Source organism: Barbus barbus (assembly GCF_936440315.1).
Source record: "Barbus barbus genome assembly, chromosome: 23".
NCBI classification, from domain to species: domain Eukaryota; kingdom Metazoa; phylum Chordata; class Actinopteri; order Cypriniformes; family Cyprinidae; genus Barbus; species Barbus barbus.
Window position 1 is genome coordinate 4,551,869 of NC_136751.1, and position 20,031 is coordinate 4,571,899.

General features: G+C 39.1%; 2 protein-coding genes across 2 annotated transcripts; both read right to left on the reverse strand.

Moving 5' to 3' along the window:
• Positions 1 to 523: 523 nt before the first annotated feature.
• Positions 524 to 7,842, reverse strand: napab (N-ethylmaleimide-sensitive factor attachment protein, alpha b). The gene is made up of 11 exons (XM_079374331.1): positions 7,656 to 7,842; positions 6,324 to 6,403; positions 6,023 to 6,139; positions 5,497 to 5,543; positions 3,682 to 3,759; positions 3,526 to 3,581; positions 3,093 to 3,177; positions 2,491 to 2,595; positions 2,316 to 2,384; positions 1,586 to 1,636; positions 524 to 1,364 (listed from the first exon to the last, which is right to left on the reverse strand). Exons 1-11 carry the CDS (start codon positions 7,751 to 7,753, stop codon positions 1,263 to 1,265), a joined length of 888 nt encoding a protein of 295 aa, XP_079230457.1. The 5' UTR covers positions 7,754 to 7,842; the 3' UTR covers positions 524 to 1,262.
• Positions 7,843 to 10,380: 2,538 nt separating this feature from the next.
• Positions 10,381 to 19,744, reverse strand: LOC306842520 (EH domain-containing protein 2-like). The gene is made up of 7 exons (XM_079373444.1): positions 19,354 to 19,744; positions 17,870 to 18,340; positions 16,649 to 16,825; positions 15,002 to 15,099; positions 12,571 to 12,983; positions 12,192 to 12,356; positions 10,381 to 12,109 (listed from the first exon to the last, which is right to left on the reverse strand). The coding sequence occupies exons 2-7, from the start codon at positions 18,088 to 18,090 to the stop codon at positions 11,552 to 11,554; spliced, it is 1,632 nt and encodes a 543-aa protein (XP_079229570.1). The 5' UTR covers positions 18,091 to 18,340; positions 19,354 to 19,744; the 3' UTR covers positions 10,381 to 11,551.
• Between the last annotated feature and the right edge of the window lie 287 nt (positions 19,745 to 20,031).

Sequence of the window (20,031 nt, forward strand, 5' to 3'; positions counted from 1 at the left end):
GGTTCTTACTTTCAGCCTAGCACTCTCACCCCGCATTTTTACAAAGTGTGTGGATGCTGCGTTAGCGCTGTTGCAGCTGCAAGGCATCCGCATACTCAACTACATCAACGAATGGTTGATTCTAGCTCATTCAGAGCAGATGACAGTTCAACATCGAGATGTCCTTCTTACTCACATGAAAGTGCTGGGGTTAAGACTGAGCGCCAAGAAAAGTTGCTCAGACGCAGCTTGAATTTCTGAAGAGGAGCGTCTCTAGGTTACGTATATAACACTAGTTCCTCGAGGGAACGAGATGCTGCGTCTCAAAACCACACTTTCGGCATTCCTGCCAGCGCTTGCTTCATTCCTAGAAGCTGACGACGGTTTCACCGCACGTGCTTTTATACCAGCTGGTCATTACGCCACCCTGTCCGTGACTTCTCACCCATCCATTGGATAGTTTGCACACAATATTCAGAGCCGCTCATGCTGGAGGCTTTCCCCAATGCAATCTCGGACGCAGCGTCTCGTTCCCTCGAGGAACTAGGGTTACATATGTAACCTAGAGACGTTTTCTTAGCTTTACAAAAAGATCAATGATTTTCATAGCAAACGTAAATGTTACATATATTTACCAATGACTCATGAACAATCAGAACTGATTACAAGAAAGGCGTAAAAAAAACAAAAACTTGTTTCTCCCTTTTTGGGAAGTCAATAAAACCACACTGTATAGGTTGAATCAGTCCTTTTACTCTTTCTTCTCCATATGTCAAAATAAAAAACAGGAAAAGCATTTCAAATCATTTTTCAAGCTTAGTCTACGCAGGAATCAGCAAGCAAAAAAATAAGCAGAGATACAAGGTATAGTATTTCCGATAAGAATAAAAATACATATGCCACTATTAAAGAATTGAACAGAATGAGCAAAGGTTTTTGTGCTCAGTAATACAGGTGCTCCGTGTCAGCCTGAGCACAAGGTATTTCTGAAGCTTGGTGTGCACAGCACCCCGTAATATTACTGTAGCTGGTTTCAGCTCTCATGCAACACTCCCTCAAATCTCATTTAAACAACCAACCTTCCTTCCTTTCTTTAGTGTTCTCTGAGGCCTGGCGGTACGGCCGTGTCATAGAGAGAGAGAGAGAGATAAAGCAAGAGCGTTAAGGCACTGAGAGTTGAGTTGGTGGTAAAAGAGGGCGATAGTCCACCATCATACTGAAGTCACGGTGTTAAAGGCACGAGGCAGAGCGAGCGGCAAGGAGCAGAGGGGAGGAAGAGGATCTTAGCGAAGGTCGCTTTCATCATCTTGTATGGATTTCTTGATACGAAGCAGCATGGTGGTGAGCCACTGATCCAGTCGTGAGATGGTGTCATACTCTTTTACCTAAAAGATGGAGAGAAATAACAGTGAAAATGACAAACAGCCCTGCTACTGTTACTATGAATTGACGTGACAGCCATTGATAGGCATGTCACGTGGGTAGCTTAACTGTTTTTTAGTGGAACTAGGAAGCTATGGTAGTGAAACTTTGCTTCTCTAGTGAAATGAAAATTGTTTAAGAGGTTTTATTAAGAACAGAAAGGGCAAGTAAGCACTTGTCTTACAGCGTCAGTATATGTATCCACATTCTGCTCCTCAAAGGCATCTAAAAGTTTCTGTAAAAAAAAAAAAAAAAGAACATGTTAAGCACATAATTTATCCATCATCCATCTGTCAGGACCACAATACCGCTGCTGTTACCCAACACACTTCACAGACATAATGATTGTGGTCTAATCACAGTACTTTCACATCACTGGCATGATACTTTTCCACAAATGAGAATAAATTCTTTCAGCAGATATTATTTTTGCACTTTTTAATGTCACTGCATTAAAAATGACAACAAGCCAATCTAGAAGCACAGCTGCAGAGCAAAGTATACAAAACCAGTTTGCCATGTCAATTGATAAATCACCAAAATGGCATGTTTTTACTAGCTAAAAATACAGCAACCTTAATAACTCGGATCAAAAATTACTACTGTACAAAAAAAATCCAGTATTATAAAAAACCATTAGCCATAAAGTTTTATGGAATACTTTAATATGGATGAATAAATAAAAATAAATTGAATGAATAAATAAATGTATGAATAAATAATTATATACATGCGGTATTTATAAAAAAAACGGGTTTGTTCAGTTCGTCAGTATGGGCAATGAATTACCAAATAATAATTAAACAATCAAAAAGCAAATACATAAAAATAAAGTGATGATAATAACAGTTACGATGATAATGCGATATATTTTATTTTGTGATATGTCATTTTGTGCCAACATCCAGGCTTACCTTCACCAATTTGCATTCACGTGAATCTGAAAAGGCTGGAAACATTTCCTCATACTTCTGCACGGCAAGCTACAAGGGCAGCATGAAGGATAAAGTATATGAAAGGGAAATGCAAATGACACAGCTGTTTTCCATCAGCTTGTTAAAAGATGTGGTTGTGGTGAGGTTTTCATACCTTAGCATTTAGCATGTCCACACAGAAGTGGCAGAGAGCTGCCTTAAAGAAATAGTCCTTTGCGCTGTATTTCAACAGAGTGCTGTCCATTGCATGTGTTGCAACCTGGAAGCCCACCAACACACATAAAGAAGCAACTTAATAACTAAAGAAAAAATGCCTGATAGGTAAAAAAGAAAAGAAAAAAAAAGCTGATATTTCTTTCACAAAAACCCTTTTTTCCTCTATTGAAATCCATTCACAAATAGCAGATAACATTATTAAAAATCTACATTTTCACATATGCAAAAAAACACTTAACATAGGCAGTTTTGAGTAAATGTGACTGCATTTTCAAGATCTGTTTGTTAGATAAAGAAACCCTCACATGAGATTTGATCTGTTTTCATTTGAGGAAATGAATGATAACAGGACTAAAATGTGGTATAAATGTGATGCTTTCACTTTCAACAGCTACCTTTATTTACATATCAAAACTTAATGTTGGCTACACAGAGGGAACTCTGTTTAAGGTAATATTTGTGATTGAACACTGATGACCTCATATGGCATCTCCTAGGGGATCAGGTGTACTGAAACCAGAATGACGTGGTTTTGTTTACCTGTTCATAGATCTCAATGGCTTTAGGGTACTGCTCCAGTTGAGCTGCATAGGTAGCAACTTTGAGCAGGCACTTGTTGGCTGAACTTTGACATCAGAGACAGAGCGAACAGATTAGAAACTCGTTAGAAACTTCTAGATCATGACTTGGTTACAATTACAGAAAAAAAATCTCCCCAAAAACATCAAGTGATAATGAATAACAGGGTTATGTGTCGTATGTTGCCTGGTGGTATATCTCAATAATGATCCCGTAAATGTGAGACGGGGGCAAGGGTCTTTACCTTCAGCAAACATGCTTGCTATGCATTAGGTACTCATATTGTAATCAAAACCATTCACTTGAGAAGATCTAAGTTTATAGGTAACCTATTTCATTTAGGATCGATAAGTCTTGAGCAATAGAAGTAAAAGTAGCTTTAAAACTGCCATACCTTGTGGACTCCTCGCCTTTGTAATAGTCTGCGGCCTGTTCATAGTGAGCTATGGCCTAAGGAAAAGGTTATAAAGTACTTTGAATAAATCTTACTGAATAACTGAATAAATTATAATATGTAAATAATCAATCAATGTGACAAAAGAAATCTGACCTTGTCAATGTCAACCAGTTCCGTCTCATAAACTTCAGCAATAGTGATGTGGTGTTTCGCCGCAATAGTAAATCGACCCTAAAAAACAAACAAGTAATATCACGTTTACAAGCTAGGCATGACTAAATGCATAGTTTAGATCAGGGCTCACCAAGTTTGGTCCTGGAGGGCCGGTGTCCTGCAGAGCTTAGCTCCAACCCTAATCAAACACACCTGAAGCAGCAACAAAAAAGGGTGTTGCTACCAAGGATCTGTTGAGACAGTTCCTTCAGCGAGCTCATGCAGAGCAAGCAGTAGCCCCTGGGTGACAGGCCAAGACCTAGTTACTTTCCTAAGCGCTTGGTCGTATCCCCTTAAAGGAATCTCTTCTTCTGATTCCAAGCCTTGAGCTCTACCCTGGGTCCAGGAGGACCGGCCCCTAACAGGTAAGTTCTGGTGTATGCAGCTCAGGCCTTTGGCCGAAGGGGATAATGTCACTGACAGCTGTTGAACCGTCCCAGGGGCAACTCCCTTAAGCTTTGGTAGAGTTGGTACTTAGTGCTCGCCTTTGGGCTTGGCATGCACTCCCTCAGCATGGCAGCGTGGGTATACCGTTCCCCATACCGACTCCTAGAGGACTCAGTTTGATGTTCCCTCAAAGGGGAACGTCTCAGGTTACGTATGTAACCATGGTTCCCTGAGAGTGGAAGGAGACACTGGAATCCTCTAGAATCCTCACCATGCTTCGGACGCTAGCTTCAGACGAAGAAGAGGATGACGTGTTCTCCCGGCGCCCCTTTATACTGTGGGTGCGCCGGTAGGGAACATACGTAACCTGAGACATTTTACAAATATCCTGAATTACCAATTTAAAAAGATCAAGTTTTGGGGGTCTTTTCAAAAGAAAGAAATAAACAAAGAAGAATTCTGTCTTTCATCACAGCTCAGGAGTCAGAAGTTAAAGGTTTGAGACTGTGGTTTCATCCGCCATTGTGGGTAATCATTTTGTCCTTTTCCAGAGTGATTAAATCACTTAAACATTTAGAGTTCTGTAGCCGTATTCACAAAGAATTTTATCTTACCTCCTAAAAGTTCTTGGCTAGGAGTTTTAGCTTAAAGCCTATTCATAAAACTCTTACTATTTTACTAAGAAACTGGTAATATAAGAGGTGGGGTTGACCTTGTTGCTATGGATGATTTCGCTTTTTATGAGAGCGTTCTTTTAAATCGCTCATAGTGGGTGGCAGAGATGTGTAGCAGGTAAACAGACAGTGGGAAGGACACTTATACTGCATGTATGCATGTATGTGAATATACATATATATATATATATATATATATATGTGCACACACGTACACACGTGTATATATGGGCTATTGCCTTAATCAATTAAACTAAATAGTGCATATATTTAAACCACATTTCAAAAATACTGTAAGCATACAGCGATACAGAACCACCAAAAAAAGGACTGGACTGTAAAATTAAGAAAATAGTTAGTCCTAAAATTAGGAGTGACATGTCCCTTATTTTAATGAGTTGCTCCTAAATTCTTTAGAATTTTTTTTTTTTTGAATACAGCCCCTGGTTAATTCATTCTAAACCCCATGCATTGTGTTACAGTGCCCTCTAGTGGTGTATCAAGTCATTTGAAGTATGTTTTATGAAAAATTGCTTTGGATGTGTTGAACAATTTCCAAAACAAGTGTTCACAGCAAAAATATGACAAGATGAAAACAAATGAAGTGTCGAAATTATTCTGTACAAAAAAAGCACATCTACCTTTATTTAAAACACCATCTACAGTCTAATAAGCAGATGCAAGAGACTCTTACCATGTCTGTATAGATCTCAATGGCCCTGTTCAGGCAGTTTATGGCCTCTGTGGAGAGAATGACAGAACCTTAACCATTTTCAATTAATCGCATATAGACAGCTAGATCATTTTTACACAGAAGTAAAAATATATATTTTTTTTGTTGGTGCATAAAAAGCAACGGGTTTCATTCACTAATAGCTGTGTGAATTATTTGTATTTCTATGCCCAGGGCCAGGAGTAAAAATGTTAATCTAATTCACAACACATGTATACTGTTAATGAATATAGAGATTTAATCTAATGAGTGACCAAGTATCCAAAGATATCCATTTGCATAAAACACATCCAGACCATCTCCATATGACTGGTTTCTGCACAATATTTCAGCATTTAGTCACAGCTTAATATTTTTGTGGAAAGCACGACATTTTTTTCAGAAAGAAAATTCAAAAGAACAGAATTTATTTGAAATGGAAATCTTTTGTAACAGCAAGTGGATGCTGAGAAGTATAAAATAATTAATGCAAAATTCAGATGAATACCTTGAGGGTCTGATTTTTTAAAGGCATTGCCGGCATCAATGAAGTTTGTGGCTGCGTCATGTTTACTCTGCATCTGCAGGTGTAGGAGAGCCGCCTGGGAGAAAGCGTTTCCTGCAGCTAACAACCACATACAACAAAATGTAAATATTACGATAAATATTAAAATACAAATGTACTAGACATGCATAGCCTGTAAACTTCAACTAAAATGTGCATGCACTTTTGTTCCATTCACACATTTAAATTAAGAGGACCAAATGACAAGTAGATTTTTATGTTGAAGCTGAGTGTATGTCTTTACCACTCCAGTTCTTGGCCATCTTGAACATATTTGCTGCCCTTCCATACAAGTCACAAGCATCCTCCATCTTTGAAGATCCCCTAGTAAAATATAATAATAAATATAATCATGATTTCTAACCTAATCACATTCTCAACACGCAACAGTTTTTTAAAGAAGTCCCATTTTGGTGTCCACATCAAATTAAATTTACAAGAACATTTATTATACATAGTAAGCATATTAAATGTAAAAAGTGTTTACTTTAATGTATCAAATAACTTTTGTGATAATGACAAAATATGGGTGAAAGCGTAACAGATATATTTATGTAAAAATTAAACAACATGCTTATTCTGACATGACTTATTAAATATATAAAATAATAAATCATAATACATTTTATTATATTTTTAGTTCTTGCTGACAAACAGGTAAAACCTAGTGGTTTGAAGGATAATGGCAAAGATTTAAAATAACAAAAATTAGTTTTTGGGGCCTGCACCGTGATCATTAAATGGAGTCTTTTAATGATTCTTGTTTTAAGTATGCCTGGCAAGATTTCTATAGTATATGAACTATTGATACATTAAATGGCATTTTAGTGGGTGCATTCTGTAAATCATGATAAAAATGTATGCTAGTCATACATATAAAACAGAATAAACCGGTCACATTCAAATGTAAGGGGCAATAAAACTAAATTTAAAGCTGTATTGAATTATTATTACATTATTTGATTATTTTGATGCACGAAAAACCTTCGTCTTTGACCTATATATACAACATTTGTCATAAAAGACACTTTTTTTCTTAAATTTAGCAAAACATCAACATTGATGGTTTTCCAGCTATTACAGGTTTGGTGGCAGGTTAATGTCGTCATGTGTGTCCAGTGATGTTGTAACTGGCTCGACTGGGTGTCAGCTGACTCTCATCTCATCTCCTGACTATTTCATCATCAGTTTTATGGAAGCTTTAAGCCAGATCACATGACTAGATCTCAACCTTAATAACATAAAGCTATAAGTATAGACTTAAACAGACACAAGATCTATGGTGACAATATTTAGATTTATTACAATTAGTCGTTGCGCTAACTAACGTTACATTACGAACTCACATCTGGAAACCAAATATAAATTAAACTTACAAACGTTTAATATTAAATGTGGTTCCTCACTCCACGTCCAAACAATTATATTTGGCAGGAAAAGTTGTTTTAGACCATTTTTTTCCACTCGGATAATCACTTATATGAAGTTCGTGTTTGACAGCTAACTGACTAGCATGCTAACTGTCTGTTTACCCCGGTTGGTCTGTCAACAGTGATTTAAAAGTTATAAAACATACCCAAACAGAGAGCCAAAGAACGACTGCGAGGACTTCACTTTCTTCTCGGCTTCAGCCATGAGAGCCATGGCCTCTTTTTCTTTCCCGGAGTTATCCATGAATATTGTTAACAGTTTAACTTTAGCAGCAGACTCTGGAGTCCAGCCACATCAACACATCTCTGAGGAAACTACCAACATGTCCGTCTGCTGCCTCATTTCAAAATAAAAGTACAAAAAAAAAAGCACTGAAAGTTTCAGTAAAAGCCTGACATATAAAATAATAGCCAATAAAAATCCAAAATGAAACTTCAGACAAAATATTTGTTATTATTTTAAAGTTTGCATGTGTTTTATGTTTTGTATTATATTTGATATATCAGGCTTTTGGTGGTTTCTTGATTTTATTGCATGTACATTTTGTGCATTTTTATTTATTTGGACAAAAGTTAAGGTGAAACTCTGATAACTTGTAATGTCAATTATATAGGAGTAAAACAGACCACTTGCATATAAATATCAGTTGTCACTCTATACCTCACAATAATGATATTTATATGCTTAGTTTTATGATCAATGTGCTGTCGTTTTATCATTGTAATGGTCTGTTTGTTTGTTTATTTTTGGTTCCGTTTTAATTCTTTTCCCTGTTCCTATTTTGCCTTTGAGTTCTTGTACATTGTCAGTTGTCATGGTTCCAGACATGTTCCTGTTTGTTTCTACTGTTACTCATTAGTTCCCTCAATTTGTGTTCTCAGTTAACAAGCTCAGCCCCACTCAGCCACAGCCTACCCAGCCCACTTTCATAACTCTACCGTCGCCCATCATCATTCCAGTGACCCGCCTGCCTCAGAATTCCTCACTAGTCCTTCCCCACTCCTCCACATTTCTGCCACAAACCCAGAGTCAGTGCCACACCCCATCCAGGACCTAAAGCCTGAGCATGTACTTAAACCCAATGGTGAATAGTTTTAGAACTATATCTACTGAAAGGCATTTTACTTACTAAAAGAAATGTGTGAACTATACTAATCAGAGGGAAGAAGGCTTTTTTTCACATTTTGATCATGTTGATCATTTGGAGGCTTTAGAAATTCAAAAGGTTAAGCTCTTAAAAGTAAGGTGCAGAATTGTTTTAGCATGAAAAGATAGAAATAAGTAAAAAATTGCTATTATGACAGGTTTTGTGCTCCAGGGTCACATATATAAGCAGAAATTTCCCACTTGCTATAAAACAGTGCAGCCTCTGTAAATGTCCACCAGAGGAGGCGCTCTGCTGATGTGAGATGACACTTGCCTGGGCTAGCATGAAGTTTGTGGGGCATCTTTGTGAGGAATTCCCGATGTAGGCACGTGACCTACAGACCCCTGAGTGCTGGTCTGAGAGGGAATCCCGGCGTAGAGGCGGTGTCCACAACATGTACAAATATTATGCATGTTTTCTCGTTTCTGTGGTTACTATGTAGGCTGCCACGTGTTTGGTGCCTTTACTTAACTCTTTTTTCCTACTTAAAGTACGAAATGTCTCATAGTTCGCATGGAGAGACTATGTGAACACATTTAGACGCTTGGTAAGAGGCTTGTGGAAAATAACATGCCATTATGTCCCAAGGGAATATTGTTATGCTGGCACAGTGACTAAAATATGTACTTTTTCTGTTCAGGATAATATTTTAATATATGGAGAGGTGAGAACCAGAAAGTAAGTGACATTTCAACTTTTTTTTTTTTTTTTTTTTACTATAGTTTGATCTGACTTGCTTTTAAATTGTTTGTAATAAAAATTTGTACACTCATGGATGACACACACACACACACAAACACAAACACACACACATATATATATATATATATATATATATATATATATTTATATATATTCTCACCCCCTCGATATGCACATCTTTATTTTGTAATATTTGAAGCACCCGGTTTTGTTTAAGGAAATTGTTAGGAGTTTCAGTATAAACTGCAGATGATTATAATGATTTATGTTTACTTGCTCAATTTATGAGGTGGATCTCAAATGCGTGTATGTCCACACAGCCTCAGTCACCACACACGCATACAAACTTGCAGGGTTCAGGATTGAAACCAGCCCTGAAGAAATGTCCAAATAGGGGGATGTTAACGTTTTCCATAAAGAGATGGCGTCAAATCCTGAACTTGGACTTTGGGAAACTTAACGGACCTGAGGAAAAGATATTAATAACTCTTTCAAGCCCATCCCACCACCGCATTCTTCACCACTGAGTCACAATGTAAACCAGCTAGCAATGGAGCGATGGGTGGATTGCCTCTGTTTCTCATTTGTGTTTCTTTCCACTAAGAAATTTAGGAAAGAAACAGGGAGATACCCTTCCTCTCTTTCTTCACAAACCTGAAGAGGGACACACACACACACACAATGCTTTTACAGTTTGCGGGGTTGTGTGAGAGAAGAGGAACAATCTAAGCACTGAGTAAGATGTGAGAAAAGTTATAACACAGCCTCTGGAGTGATGAAGGGCTGGAAAGTATAAGCGAAGAGAGGAACGGGTGGTTGTGCTGGAAGATGGAAAATGGTGGTATGGGGTTTTGGCAGGGAGATCTGTGACTCACTGTTTATCTGGCCTGTCACAGAGCAACTGTACAGCATATGTGTGCACAAGACTGCAGCCTTTCTGCCTGCTAGTGCCTCCTTTCACAAAAATTCAAGATTCGTAAGGCTTTTTCCATAGAAAGGATAACAAATAGGCTTTGAAATTTTCAAAAGTCTGTTTTTTATTGGTGAGTGAATGTCAACCCAGGGATGTAAAATGAAATGTTATATAAGCTGTTTTAAATTTCTATTTGTTTTGATTGAGGATAGCATAACCTTGTTAGAGAAATTTGATATTTTGTTATTTCTAGCAATAAACATTACATAAACACAAAAATTTATATTAAAATTAATATAATAATAATGAAAAGGAAATCAAAAACTTAGCACGGGCTATCTAGTTTGCCGTAAAATGTTGGTTTATAGTTTGTGCAATTTGTTTTTGTTTTCTTCTTCGACATTTTACATATCAGTGTTATGCTTTTACAGTGCAGTTCTTTTTATAAAAATGCCTTTTCAAACCAAAAAGGTACAGTCAAAGGGTCTTTATTCAGTTCAATATATTTACTGTGAAAACATTGGATAACTGAAGCAGTCAGTGGAACTGTTTACAGTAGTCAGCAAGAAATCTCCACTTTTTTGCTTTAACATGACATTGATTTTATATATTTTGTGACAAACGTTCATAGTATGCATAGAGCTCATTCTATAAAAAAGACAAAAAACTGATCACACATAAAGCATATCTCATTTTTGATTTTAAAAGCAAAGACAGCAACATACTAGTAAACTGATTTACATGTTCCAAAAAGAAAGTCTCAGAAAGGTTTTCACTTGCCTCCTCAGGTCTGCTGTCAAAGGAGTTTCAGAGTTTTAAATGCTTATCTTGACTTCACATTCTGATTTAGCTGACTACATTAAAAGCCACATGGAAAAATGAGTAAAGCCAAGTCTATAGATTTCTATAATGATGAAAATATCTTGTTATCTACAAGAGTTTTTTTGCTATCCCTTAGTTCAGGAGCCATTATAGTCATGTGTAGCATTTCTGGATGTGATGTCATATAATTTTACCATCGGGAAAAGAATGGCGACAGATGCAACATTCCTTCCAAATGACTGAGACCAGTCTTTGATTTATCACAACGCTCTTTGGCTTCCAGCTGGGAATCTTTGAATTGTTGCATTTGAACCAAGAATACACAGTAAGGCATTAATTGCGTGTTACAAAATGACACAAAAATACAGTGAACGGAGATGCACTGCAGCTGCTGTGGAGCTGGACAACATGCAGGAAGTGCAGAGATAGATCAGTGGAAGCCACGTGGGCGAATTGTCTAAGCATCAGAGCCTTTTTGTCTGCGCTTAGATGGAGGTACGAGACGGGCAGGCAGCTCAGGGGGCAGCCCGTGACCATCCAGTTTCACTTCAATCAGGTGGCTGGCCAGGGCAAACTCCTCGTCATCCAGCATGCCATCGCGATCCACATCTGAGAGCTTCCAGATGCGGCCCAACACGGAGTTTGGCAGCCGTGTGCTCACCATCCAATCTTTGGCTTTGGTGCCACTTAGCTTGCCTTCGTTCGGCACTAGGTTGTAGAAGATCTCATCATACTTGGGCTTGTCCTTTGTCACCACCCATTCCTCATCTTCCTCACCCATTTCACCATTTTCATCAGCGGTCTCTCCAAAGGGGTCACCTTCCACAAAGGGTCCGGCACGGGTTCCCCAGAAAGCCCCACCTTGGACCCCAAGTTGGACCCCAGCGTCTATTTCTTCCTGCCTAAGAAGGGGCATGAGTTTGGAAATGTCGCTAGACAACAACTCATCCAGCATAGCCATCAGGTTGGGCTTCAGGGCTTTGAACTTGGTGAAGTCATGTGCCATTAGCTGCTCCTAAGGAAAGTCAAGAAAGGCTCTTTCAAGCAACAGAAATGGTGTTTTAACCTCAAAACAATGACCAGGTGATTGCACTAACCTGCATCTTGGTACAATCAGGGAAGTCTCCAGGAGAGATATGATGCTGTAGCTGAATCTGGGAGAAGATGACCGGGAGCTGGTAGATCAGGTTCTTCTTTTTATTGTCCTTCCTGAAGACAGACGGCATCTCTTGCTTCAAGTAACTGATGATATGGGCATGTACCTATGAGTGAAGCATACGTAGACCCTATTGACTTTTATTGTATTGACACAAAACACTGATATATTATTAAAAATATTTTTTTTTGTGTGTTCCACAGAAGAAAGTAAATGATGAAAAACTCTTGGATGAACCAATCCAAGTGTTTGCATTCAATCAGTTTTATCTTCTGACATCAACAACAATTAAAGCAGTCATTAATGATTGTTTATCGTACCCTCACAAGACGGGCCCTCTTGACCAAGTCATTAAGTTTGCGTAGGGCTGCATTGCGTGGCAGATTCTGGATATCAGCAAACAGGTCTTCCTCCTCCAACTCAAACAGTTTGCGACTATCGCTCACCATAAGAGGTTCAGACCAGAAGGATCCGATGTACACTCTCAGAACCTCAGGAGTACCAAACACTTTCCCCAGAGACCACATTAAAGCTCCATACACCCGCATGAGCTGCTGGGTGTCAACCATATCAGCCTTGTTCAGCACAACACGGAGTTTGTCTTCATTGCCCTTGAGGGCCCCAATGGCCTCTGAGAATTCATCCGAGATCTCCAACTTGTGAGCATCAAAGAGAAGGATGATCCGGTCCACACGTTCAGCAAACCAGCGGAGAACTGCTGGAAAGTCATATCCTACAAAATGAGAGAAGAGGTAGAACACAATCAATAAACTGAACAAAACAGACTAAACTCTTCAATAAGGAGTTTGTGGTGATTAAACCCACCAGCTCTGATTTGATTTGAAGCAAGAGAGTATTTGAAAATCTGAAAAAGGTCAACTTAAATTTTACTTTAATTATTTAATAAGGGAATGAACTGCAAGAAGCATTGCAAATAACAAAATCAATTTACAACCAACAGTACAATATACAACTATTGGCTACTGTTATAAAATACAATACATTTAATGGTTCAACTGTTCTTGTTTCCATTTTAACATTGACCTCTCTGATTGGTGGGGCTCTTTTCAGGTTAAACTCACACTGGTTTGTGGATTGTAGAGAAGCATACACTATTGCTGTACAACAGGGGTCTCCAATTCTGCTTCTGGAGAGTTACTGTACAGATTTCAGCATCAACCACAATCAAACATATCTGAACTTGCTAATCATAGGTTACTTAGTAATTACAGACAGCAGACAGGTGTGTTGAAGCAGGGTTTTAACTGAAGTCTGCAGGACGGTAGCTCTCCAGGAGCATGGTTGGAGAACCTTGGAGCTCATGGTAGGCTTGTCTTGAATATTTGTGTCAAGGAATCCAACCCTACACCTGGAGGGCATCACTTCCAAACCTGCTCCAACACAAATAATCCTGAACGCCTTAATTAGCTTCTTTTTTTTTTTTTATTAGCGTTGAAGCAGCAGAGTTACCCCTGTTCTATGGATTGTAATTCTGGAACCCAGCTGTTGTGCTCTAATGAAGCTATTTTCAAATTTTGAGACCCTATTAGCTAATCTTCTGGGTGATTATGTGCACATGTTGTATGAGCAATATATGCTTATGACAGCAGTTGAATCCTACAGACCCTCCTACACCCCCCTGATACATGTAATGCCTTCACATTCCTTCCCTTTCCTCTCCCTGTCACACCTTAATGGCTCACTTTCCCATTCTGTGCGTCACTTCAACTGCTGGAAAATATGTGAGGAAAAGCAGACATCGACCAGAGATGTGCAACACTGATAAACTAAGATTGCCCAACGATGTTCTCTGTGGGAGAGCCTAGAGAGAGATCCTCTACTGTTTACTCTGAAACATGTCTCAGATCAGTATTGTCATTTTTAAGTACTCCAGTTAATACCTAATACCTGCAGGGTCTTTTAACTGTTTAACAGAAAGTATTTCTGAATTTTACTGGTAGAAATAGTTTGAAAGGCATATTGTGGAGTATTGTAGAATTGTAGAGGGGACTGGGGGAAAAGGCTAATACTGGTAATAATGCTCAACACAGAATTAAAGAGACATTAGCTGTGCTTCCATGACTCTGTTTTAATGCGCATTTTGAAGTATCGCATGAGAAACGAGTGATGGAAATGCCAAATTTCGAATAAAAGTCCTTTAATTCGCAAAAACGTTTTTACGGTCGCTTGAGGTGGTTTTTGACTTGTGCGAAAAAGGGTTAATGTGAATAATGGGAGATGGAAATTCCTCCAAGCGCTTCAAAAAAGTAATGTGACTTTGCGCTATGAGACGGGATAACTTGACTAGCAGCAGACTGATCTTGTTCCACAGCATCTGAAATGTTGTTATGGTCGTTCTGAAATGCCTGAGCAAAGTCTGTCAAAGTATTTCTGTATAATTGTCTTAAACAACTGCGTTCACAAAGAGCAGCATTCACCTCCGAAAGCATTAACCGCATTTATTGTGTTTCCTCTGCTCGCTCTGTGGCGCAAGTAATTTTTCATATATGAAAATTATTATATTCAGTAGCTTATCCTAGTTTTCTATAGGCTATTTAGTGCCAGTTTACCAGGAAGTGACGATTTTGTTCTCTTTGATTCAAAACTGCTTGTACACTAATGTTTTATGCGATATTCCAATTTTGCGCATAAGTTAAATTTGCAACTTTGGATGGAAACCCGGCTATTGAAGACCATTGAAATTTGGCATAAAATACTTCCAAACCCCTCTCCCCCTACTTTTCAGCTTACCTCGACTCACTCTCTGTTTAGCACCAGAGAGGATGCCCGGTGTGTCAATGATGCTGATGCTCTCCAGAACCTGGTTGGGCATCTGAGCACACTGGAATCTGTCAGACAGATAAGAGGTTTAAACACATTTTGTATTGTATTCAGTGATTGAACCAAACTTTAATAAGTTAATTATTCCTCCTGGTTGAATGGGTAAATCAAGTAAATACTTAATGTTGTTAAGTGTTATAAGTGTCCAAAATTGTGTAAATGCACTTCAGATGCACTTCTCATCACGTTATGCACAAAACAGCTGTGCTTTGATTTCTTCACAGCACAGCACAATTATCAAACATTCAGGAGCTCTTTAGTTAAAATCACTCTCCCCTGAGAAAAGCTGAAAAAATGATCCATTTTCTATCACAGCTGTTGTGTGTGATCTTAGAAGCAGACTTCTAGCGTCACTCCTCCCAGGCCGATCCATTGTGTGGAAGTGGGGCTTGAAACACACAGGGCTTCCTGAGGGAAAATGACCAGCACTGCCAAAATCAAACAATACTTGCCACTAATGATCTGCGGCATACAAAACATGGTCTCTTCCTGCTTTAAATGAGTTTAACGAGTGGAATGCTTCCCTGGGCAGGAAGTAGGAGAAAAGAAGTTCTCAAAACATGTTTGCAAAAATACACCCAAAGAGACCAGGGTAAAACTGGATCTGATAAAGACTCCCGGCGCTTAGAACAGTGCCTCCTCGGGTGCTGACAGACCACTGCATGCTGATTACGTTGAAACTCTCTTGGCTAGGTTAATAAGATGACGGAGGTATTCAGATGACCTGGACTTGAACTGCAGCTTACTTTCCTCCCACTGTTTGGTTACTGTTCTGTATTTTAATACCCAGCATTGCTCACTTCATTCACCAAATTAACATCGATCACACAGTACGGAGGACGACAAATGACTTAAGTATATATATATAAGAAAATAATGATTGACATGTATACACTCAAATGTGTTCACGTACTTTTTACTTAGTTGTTACAACACATGACATTAAATTGAGATCTGTTAAACTTTCTGATCATTTCTTCCATATCATTTGTACTACATGAATGCTACCTATGTCATAAAGTTAGTAAGCAATCACTCAAAACACACTTGCAAATGCATAAGCTAAAAACACCTTGGCAACCTTATAGTAATGCTCTGGCAACCACCCACTACAATCTACCATAGTGTAAAGCACCATTCACTTTATCTTCAGAAAATGCAAAAATCCTTTTTTCATAAAATGTGAAACTCATTAATATTGTATTATGTAAAGACGACTTTGAAACAAGGTCTTCTCTTTAAACTTTAGTCTGAATAATTGCACGTTGCAGTTCTGCTTTAGGCACATTAGCGCTCCTTACCCTCTCTTGTGATATCGCTCCCTTCCACAAGTTTTCCACAAATAAGGAAAGTCCCTCCTACCTTAGAAATTTGGCACGGACGCTTGAAATTCCGTAGAGCAAAAACTAGCACACTCTTTCTCTGTTATCTTCCCTGCGTGCCCAGAGTAAGCAGACGGATCAGTCGACACATTCTTCCACACAACCCACCCTCATTTTTCATGTCATGTCGTACATAGCAGCTCAGTGTAACATCTGCCTGTATGACTCTCTTCACCTGTTGAGGAAGGTGTTTCCGAAGGGGTTGAGCTTGCGGAAGGGTTTGTTGGAATCTACTATCAGGGCATTTCCAGGAATGATGCCCTCCACGTCTCCGTGCATGATAGCGGTGAAGCAGTCGGTGGTGGGCTCCGGCCCTATACGACTGCCTGGGACGTCCTGTTCCAGCAGATACCTGTGTTGACAGAACAAAGCCATGGTTACGGTGTTGACATGATAGTTTTTAATAACCTTGTGGTTTTTATTCTGTCATCTACTAGAACAAACAAACTCTGGTACAGTTCAGGTTAGCTATGTATTTCCATTCAGTAGGCTACCTAAAACCAACCGTTGAATTTAATACCGAGTTCAAACCAATGTTATACAGACAGAAAATATGAATCAGTTAAGAGGAGAACAACTGCACACTCACTTAAGCATATTTATTAACCAACGTTTTGACTAGTAGCCTTTTTCAAGGTACCTCTTAATTGTTTCATATATTTTTTCCTTCAACTTGCACTCTATAAGGTGTGCGTTTGCCTTGCCTCGCTTGTTCTATATAGACAGAAAATAAACAGATATTCACACCTAGTGAGCTCCCAAGATCCTATCCAAGGCCATAACCACACAGAGACCATAGTTTTAGCTTCTGTCAAACATACTGTTGTTTTAAAGTCCGTGTAAAGCAATATTAAATACGTGTTCTGAGTTTGTCACACCACACAAAAATGTGTTATTAACCACCCAGCCAAAGTTGAATGATAAGAAACGCTAAGTAAATAAACTGTCGAATACCGCTACAACCTAAATGGATGCTTCTTCTAGCAGCCTAACTGGATTTACACAGCCAGACAACAGGTGATATGCATTTACAGCCTAGCTAGTAAACTGTAGGCTGAAGTAATTTACGGTAATATCAGTAACTCACGATTGAACGGTGAACCACCGATGCTAATGCACTTTAGTTATATTGTTAGGGCCATGCTCAGTGGCTCCAGTGCGTCATTGAGACATGATTTCAGGCCCTCCCAAAAAATCCTGAGCACAAAATGGTGAAAAAACTGTTTACCGGTCTAACTACACAATTCAGTACTACATAGTTCACAGTCTTTGTAACGTGTTTTCAGCATTTCTATCATCTATAATGTGTTTAGATTGCCTTTACACGGACTTTAAACCCCTTAAAAGCCCTAGATTCATAAAAAGCACAAGTTAACTGACTTATTTAGGATCTTACTTGATGAAGGTGGTCTTTCCTGTGGAGTACTGCCCAACCACTAGCACCATGGGTTTGTTGTCAAAGTCGGCGTCCTCCAGACTCTGTGAGTGGAAGTCATGGAAGCAGTAATACTGCTCCAGGGGCAGGAGTTTTTTTCGATAGAGTGACTTAAGGCCCTCGGTCACTGTCCTGATCACCTCAGGGGCCTTCTTGACATTCTTGCGTCCCCAACGTGACATCTTCGACTTGCGGGAGTATTCAGAGTTTCCTTTGCAGTTAATTTATGGCTCTGTTTACGTGTCCACCGGGATGACTGTGAAGACTCTTCTCTTGCTTACAGAATTTATATAGTGTACCCAAGTGTTCTGCCTCAAAGGTTTACAGTAGTTAAGGGATGTTTGTTGGAGTTATAAAGCAAACTATAGTATAGGATGTTATATAACTTTTAACCCCCGGGTTTCTTCTGTTTTAGTAAATGAATTTTTTTGCCTGAAAAACATAAAAAGGTAAACGGAAGGATCAATGGTTAAAGGTTATTTTGTATACTTATACTGGCGTTCTATTTCTTGGGTAACAGGCCTTCCCATTAAAATGCCTAGCTTTTCCATTTATCTTCAAATAAAGAATCTAAACAGACGTTTTCAGCCTACAGGGAAAGTAGAGGGCATTGTCCATGCATGTCCCTGGAAAATGTTGGTGCTCATTTTGGAAACACTTACACACACACACACACCCAAACACTGGGTCCTCAAACACACATTCATAACTTATTTCCGTATATTGAAAAGAGTGAGCCATGTTTTCCAGTGGCGGCCTACAGTGGAAAGTTAAATGAGTGAAAGATTACGGTGTGTAAAGGGCTGAATACACAAGTGATGCATCAAACAAAAGCGTATTCAGTAGTTTTTGTTGAAATCGGACAGAATTTTGCATTATGTCCACTAATGAGCATTTGGCTCACCGTGGATTTGAAACACTCCCTACAAATGCGTCAAGCTTAACAAAAGGACTTATTCTGAATCAATATGGAGTTCATGCAGAAGTAAATGCATGTTTCTCACGTCAAGGTTGTGCCAAATTTAGAGCCTCTGAAAAGACAGTCGTGTTGTAAGAAAAGTTCAACTTTGCACAGCTGCCTTGGCAAAAGCATGATCGTTGGTATTTGACTTTATGTAATAAGACTCACATGTTGCGCAGAAGAGGGAAAATGCCTTGTGGCATCCTTCGCCTCAATTGCAACACAGACAGTTGACTTCTTTTGGAGAAGCCTTGAGCTTTAGTTAATTTCCATTAGTATTACGGAATCAGAACACTGACATGTGCCAATAATCGGAGGAAAAGCCAAAGGCATTTGCTCCCTTGTTTGGATCTTTTCTTGGTTCATCGATGCATGCATCAACTGTTCAGAACTTTATTCCGAAACACCTAATCAGAAAGGGATTTTAAAGTGCAACACACAAAGAAAAGGTACACTTCAAAAAGTCCAAGATTTGTCCTCTTACCTGGAGAATGCGGAGTCTCAGATTGAAGTACTTGAAGAGATTATGAACCTTAACTCTTTCTACAGCCCTGGAGGTATTTCTACCTTAGAAGAACAATCTTTGTCCAAGGCACCCAAGTAGCACCAAATCAAACGTTTCAAGTGATGGTTCTTCTCTGATTTTTCATGTATTTCAGATGAGAGGTCTTGATCTGATCTGCCTGTGCTTCTGACTGCTCCAGCAAAATCAGCTCTAAGGCATGCACACAAGTACTGCCTCTTTCCCTGCCTACGTATCTCTCTGCACCTCTTCTTCAAACACTGCCTGACGCAGAAGCAGGGGAGAGCCCTGGACGGCGAGTGATGACAATGGGTTTAAACCAGGGTGGGGACAGGGAGTGAGGGGGCACATCAACAAGCTAAGGTGGAGTCAAGCGTTTTATAGGGAGAGTCATTCATTTACATAAGTACTGCCTGCAAACGTGAGGGTGTGGTGGTGCTTGTCTTTCAGCGGATGCTGCACCATGGGGCAATGTATTCTATTATGATTTTGTTGGCTTTTGTTTGATCTAAGAGATCTGTTTGCAGAGCAGATTTTCACGTGGCTCTTGATGCTGGCATGATAGACCACCTTTGAGAGACTTGGCAGATCATTGTGCTCTGTTGTGCCTCTCTGACTCAGACCCGATTAAGCAATGCC

Bases quoted from the DNA above. Each gene is read 5' to 3' on its own strand.
- LOC306842520 (XM_079373444.1), bottom strand. From the start codon at position 18,090: ATGTCACGTTGGGGACGCAAGAATGTCAAGAAGGCCCCTGAGGTGATC. The intron at 12,984-15,001 runs GTAAGCTGAAAA...CTCATTTTGTAG, and splicing joins TAAACAGAGAGTGAGTCGAG to GATATGACTTTCCAGCAGTT. The intron at 12,357-12,570 runs GTACGATAAACA...CTTCACTCATAG, and splicing joins AGAGGGCCCGTCTTGTGAGG to GTACATGCCCATATCATCAG.
- napab (XM_079374331.1), bottom strand. From the start codon at position 7,753: ATGGATAACTCCGGGAAAGAAAAAGAGGCCATGGCTCTCATGGCTGAA. The intron at 6,404-7,655 runs GTATGTTTTATA...ATATTTTACTAG, and splicing joins TTCTTTGGCTCTCTGTTTGG to GGGATCTTCAAAGATGGAGG. The intron at 2,596-3,092 runs GTAAACAAAACC...GTGGGCTTCCAG, and splicing joins CCATTGAGATCTATGAACAG to GTTGCAACACATGCAATGGA.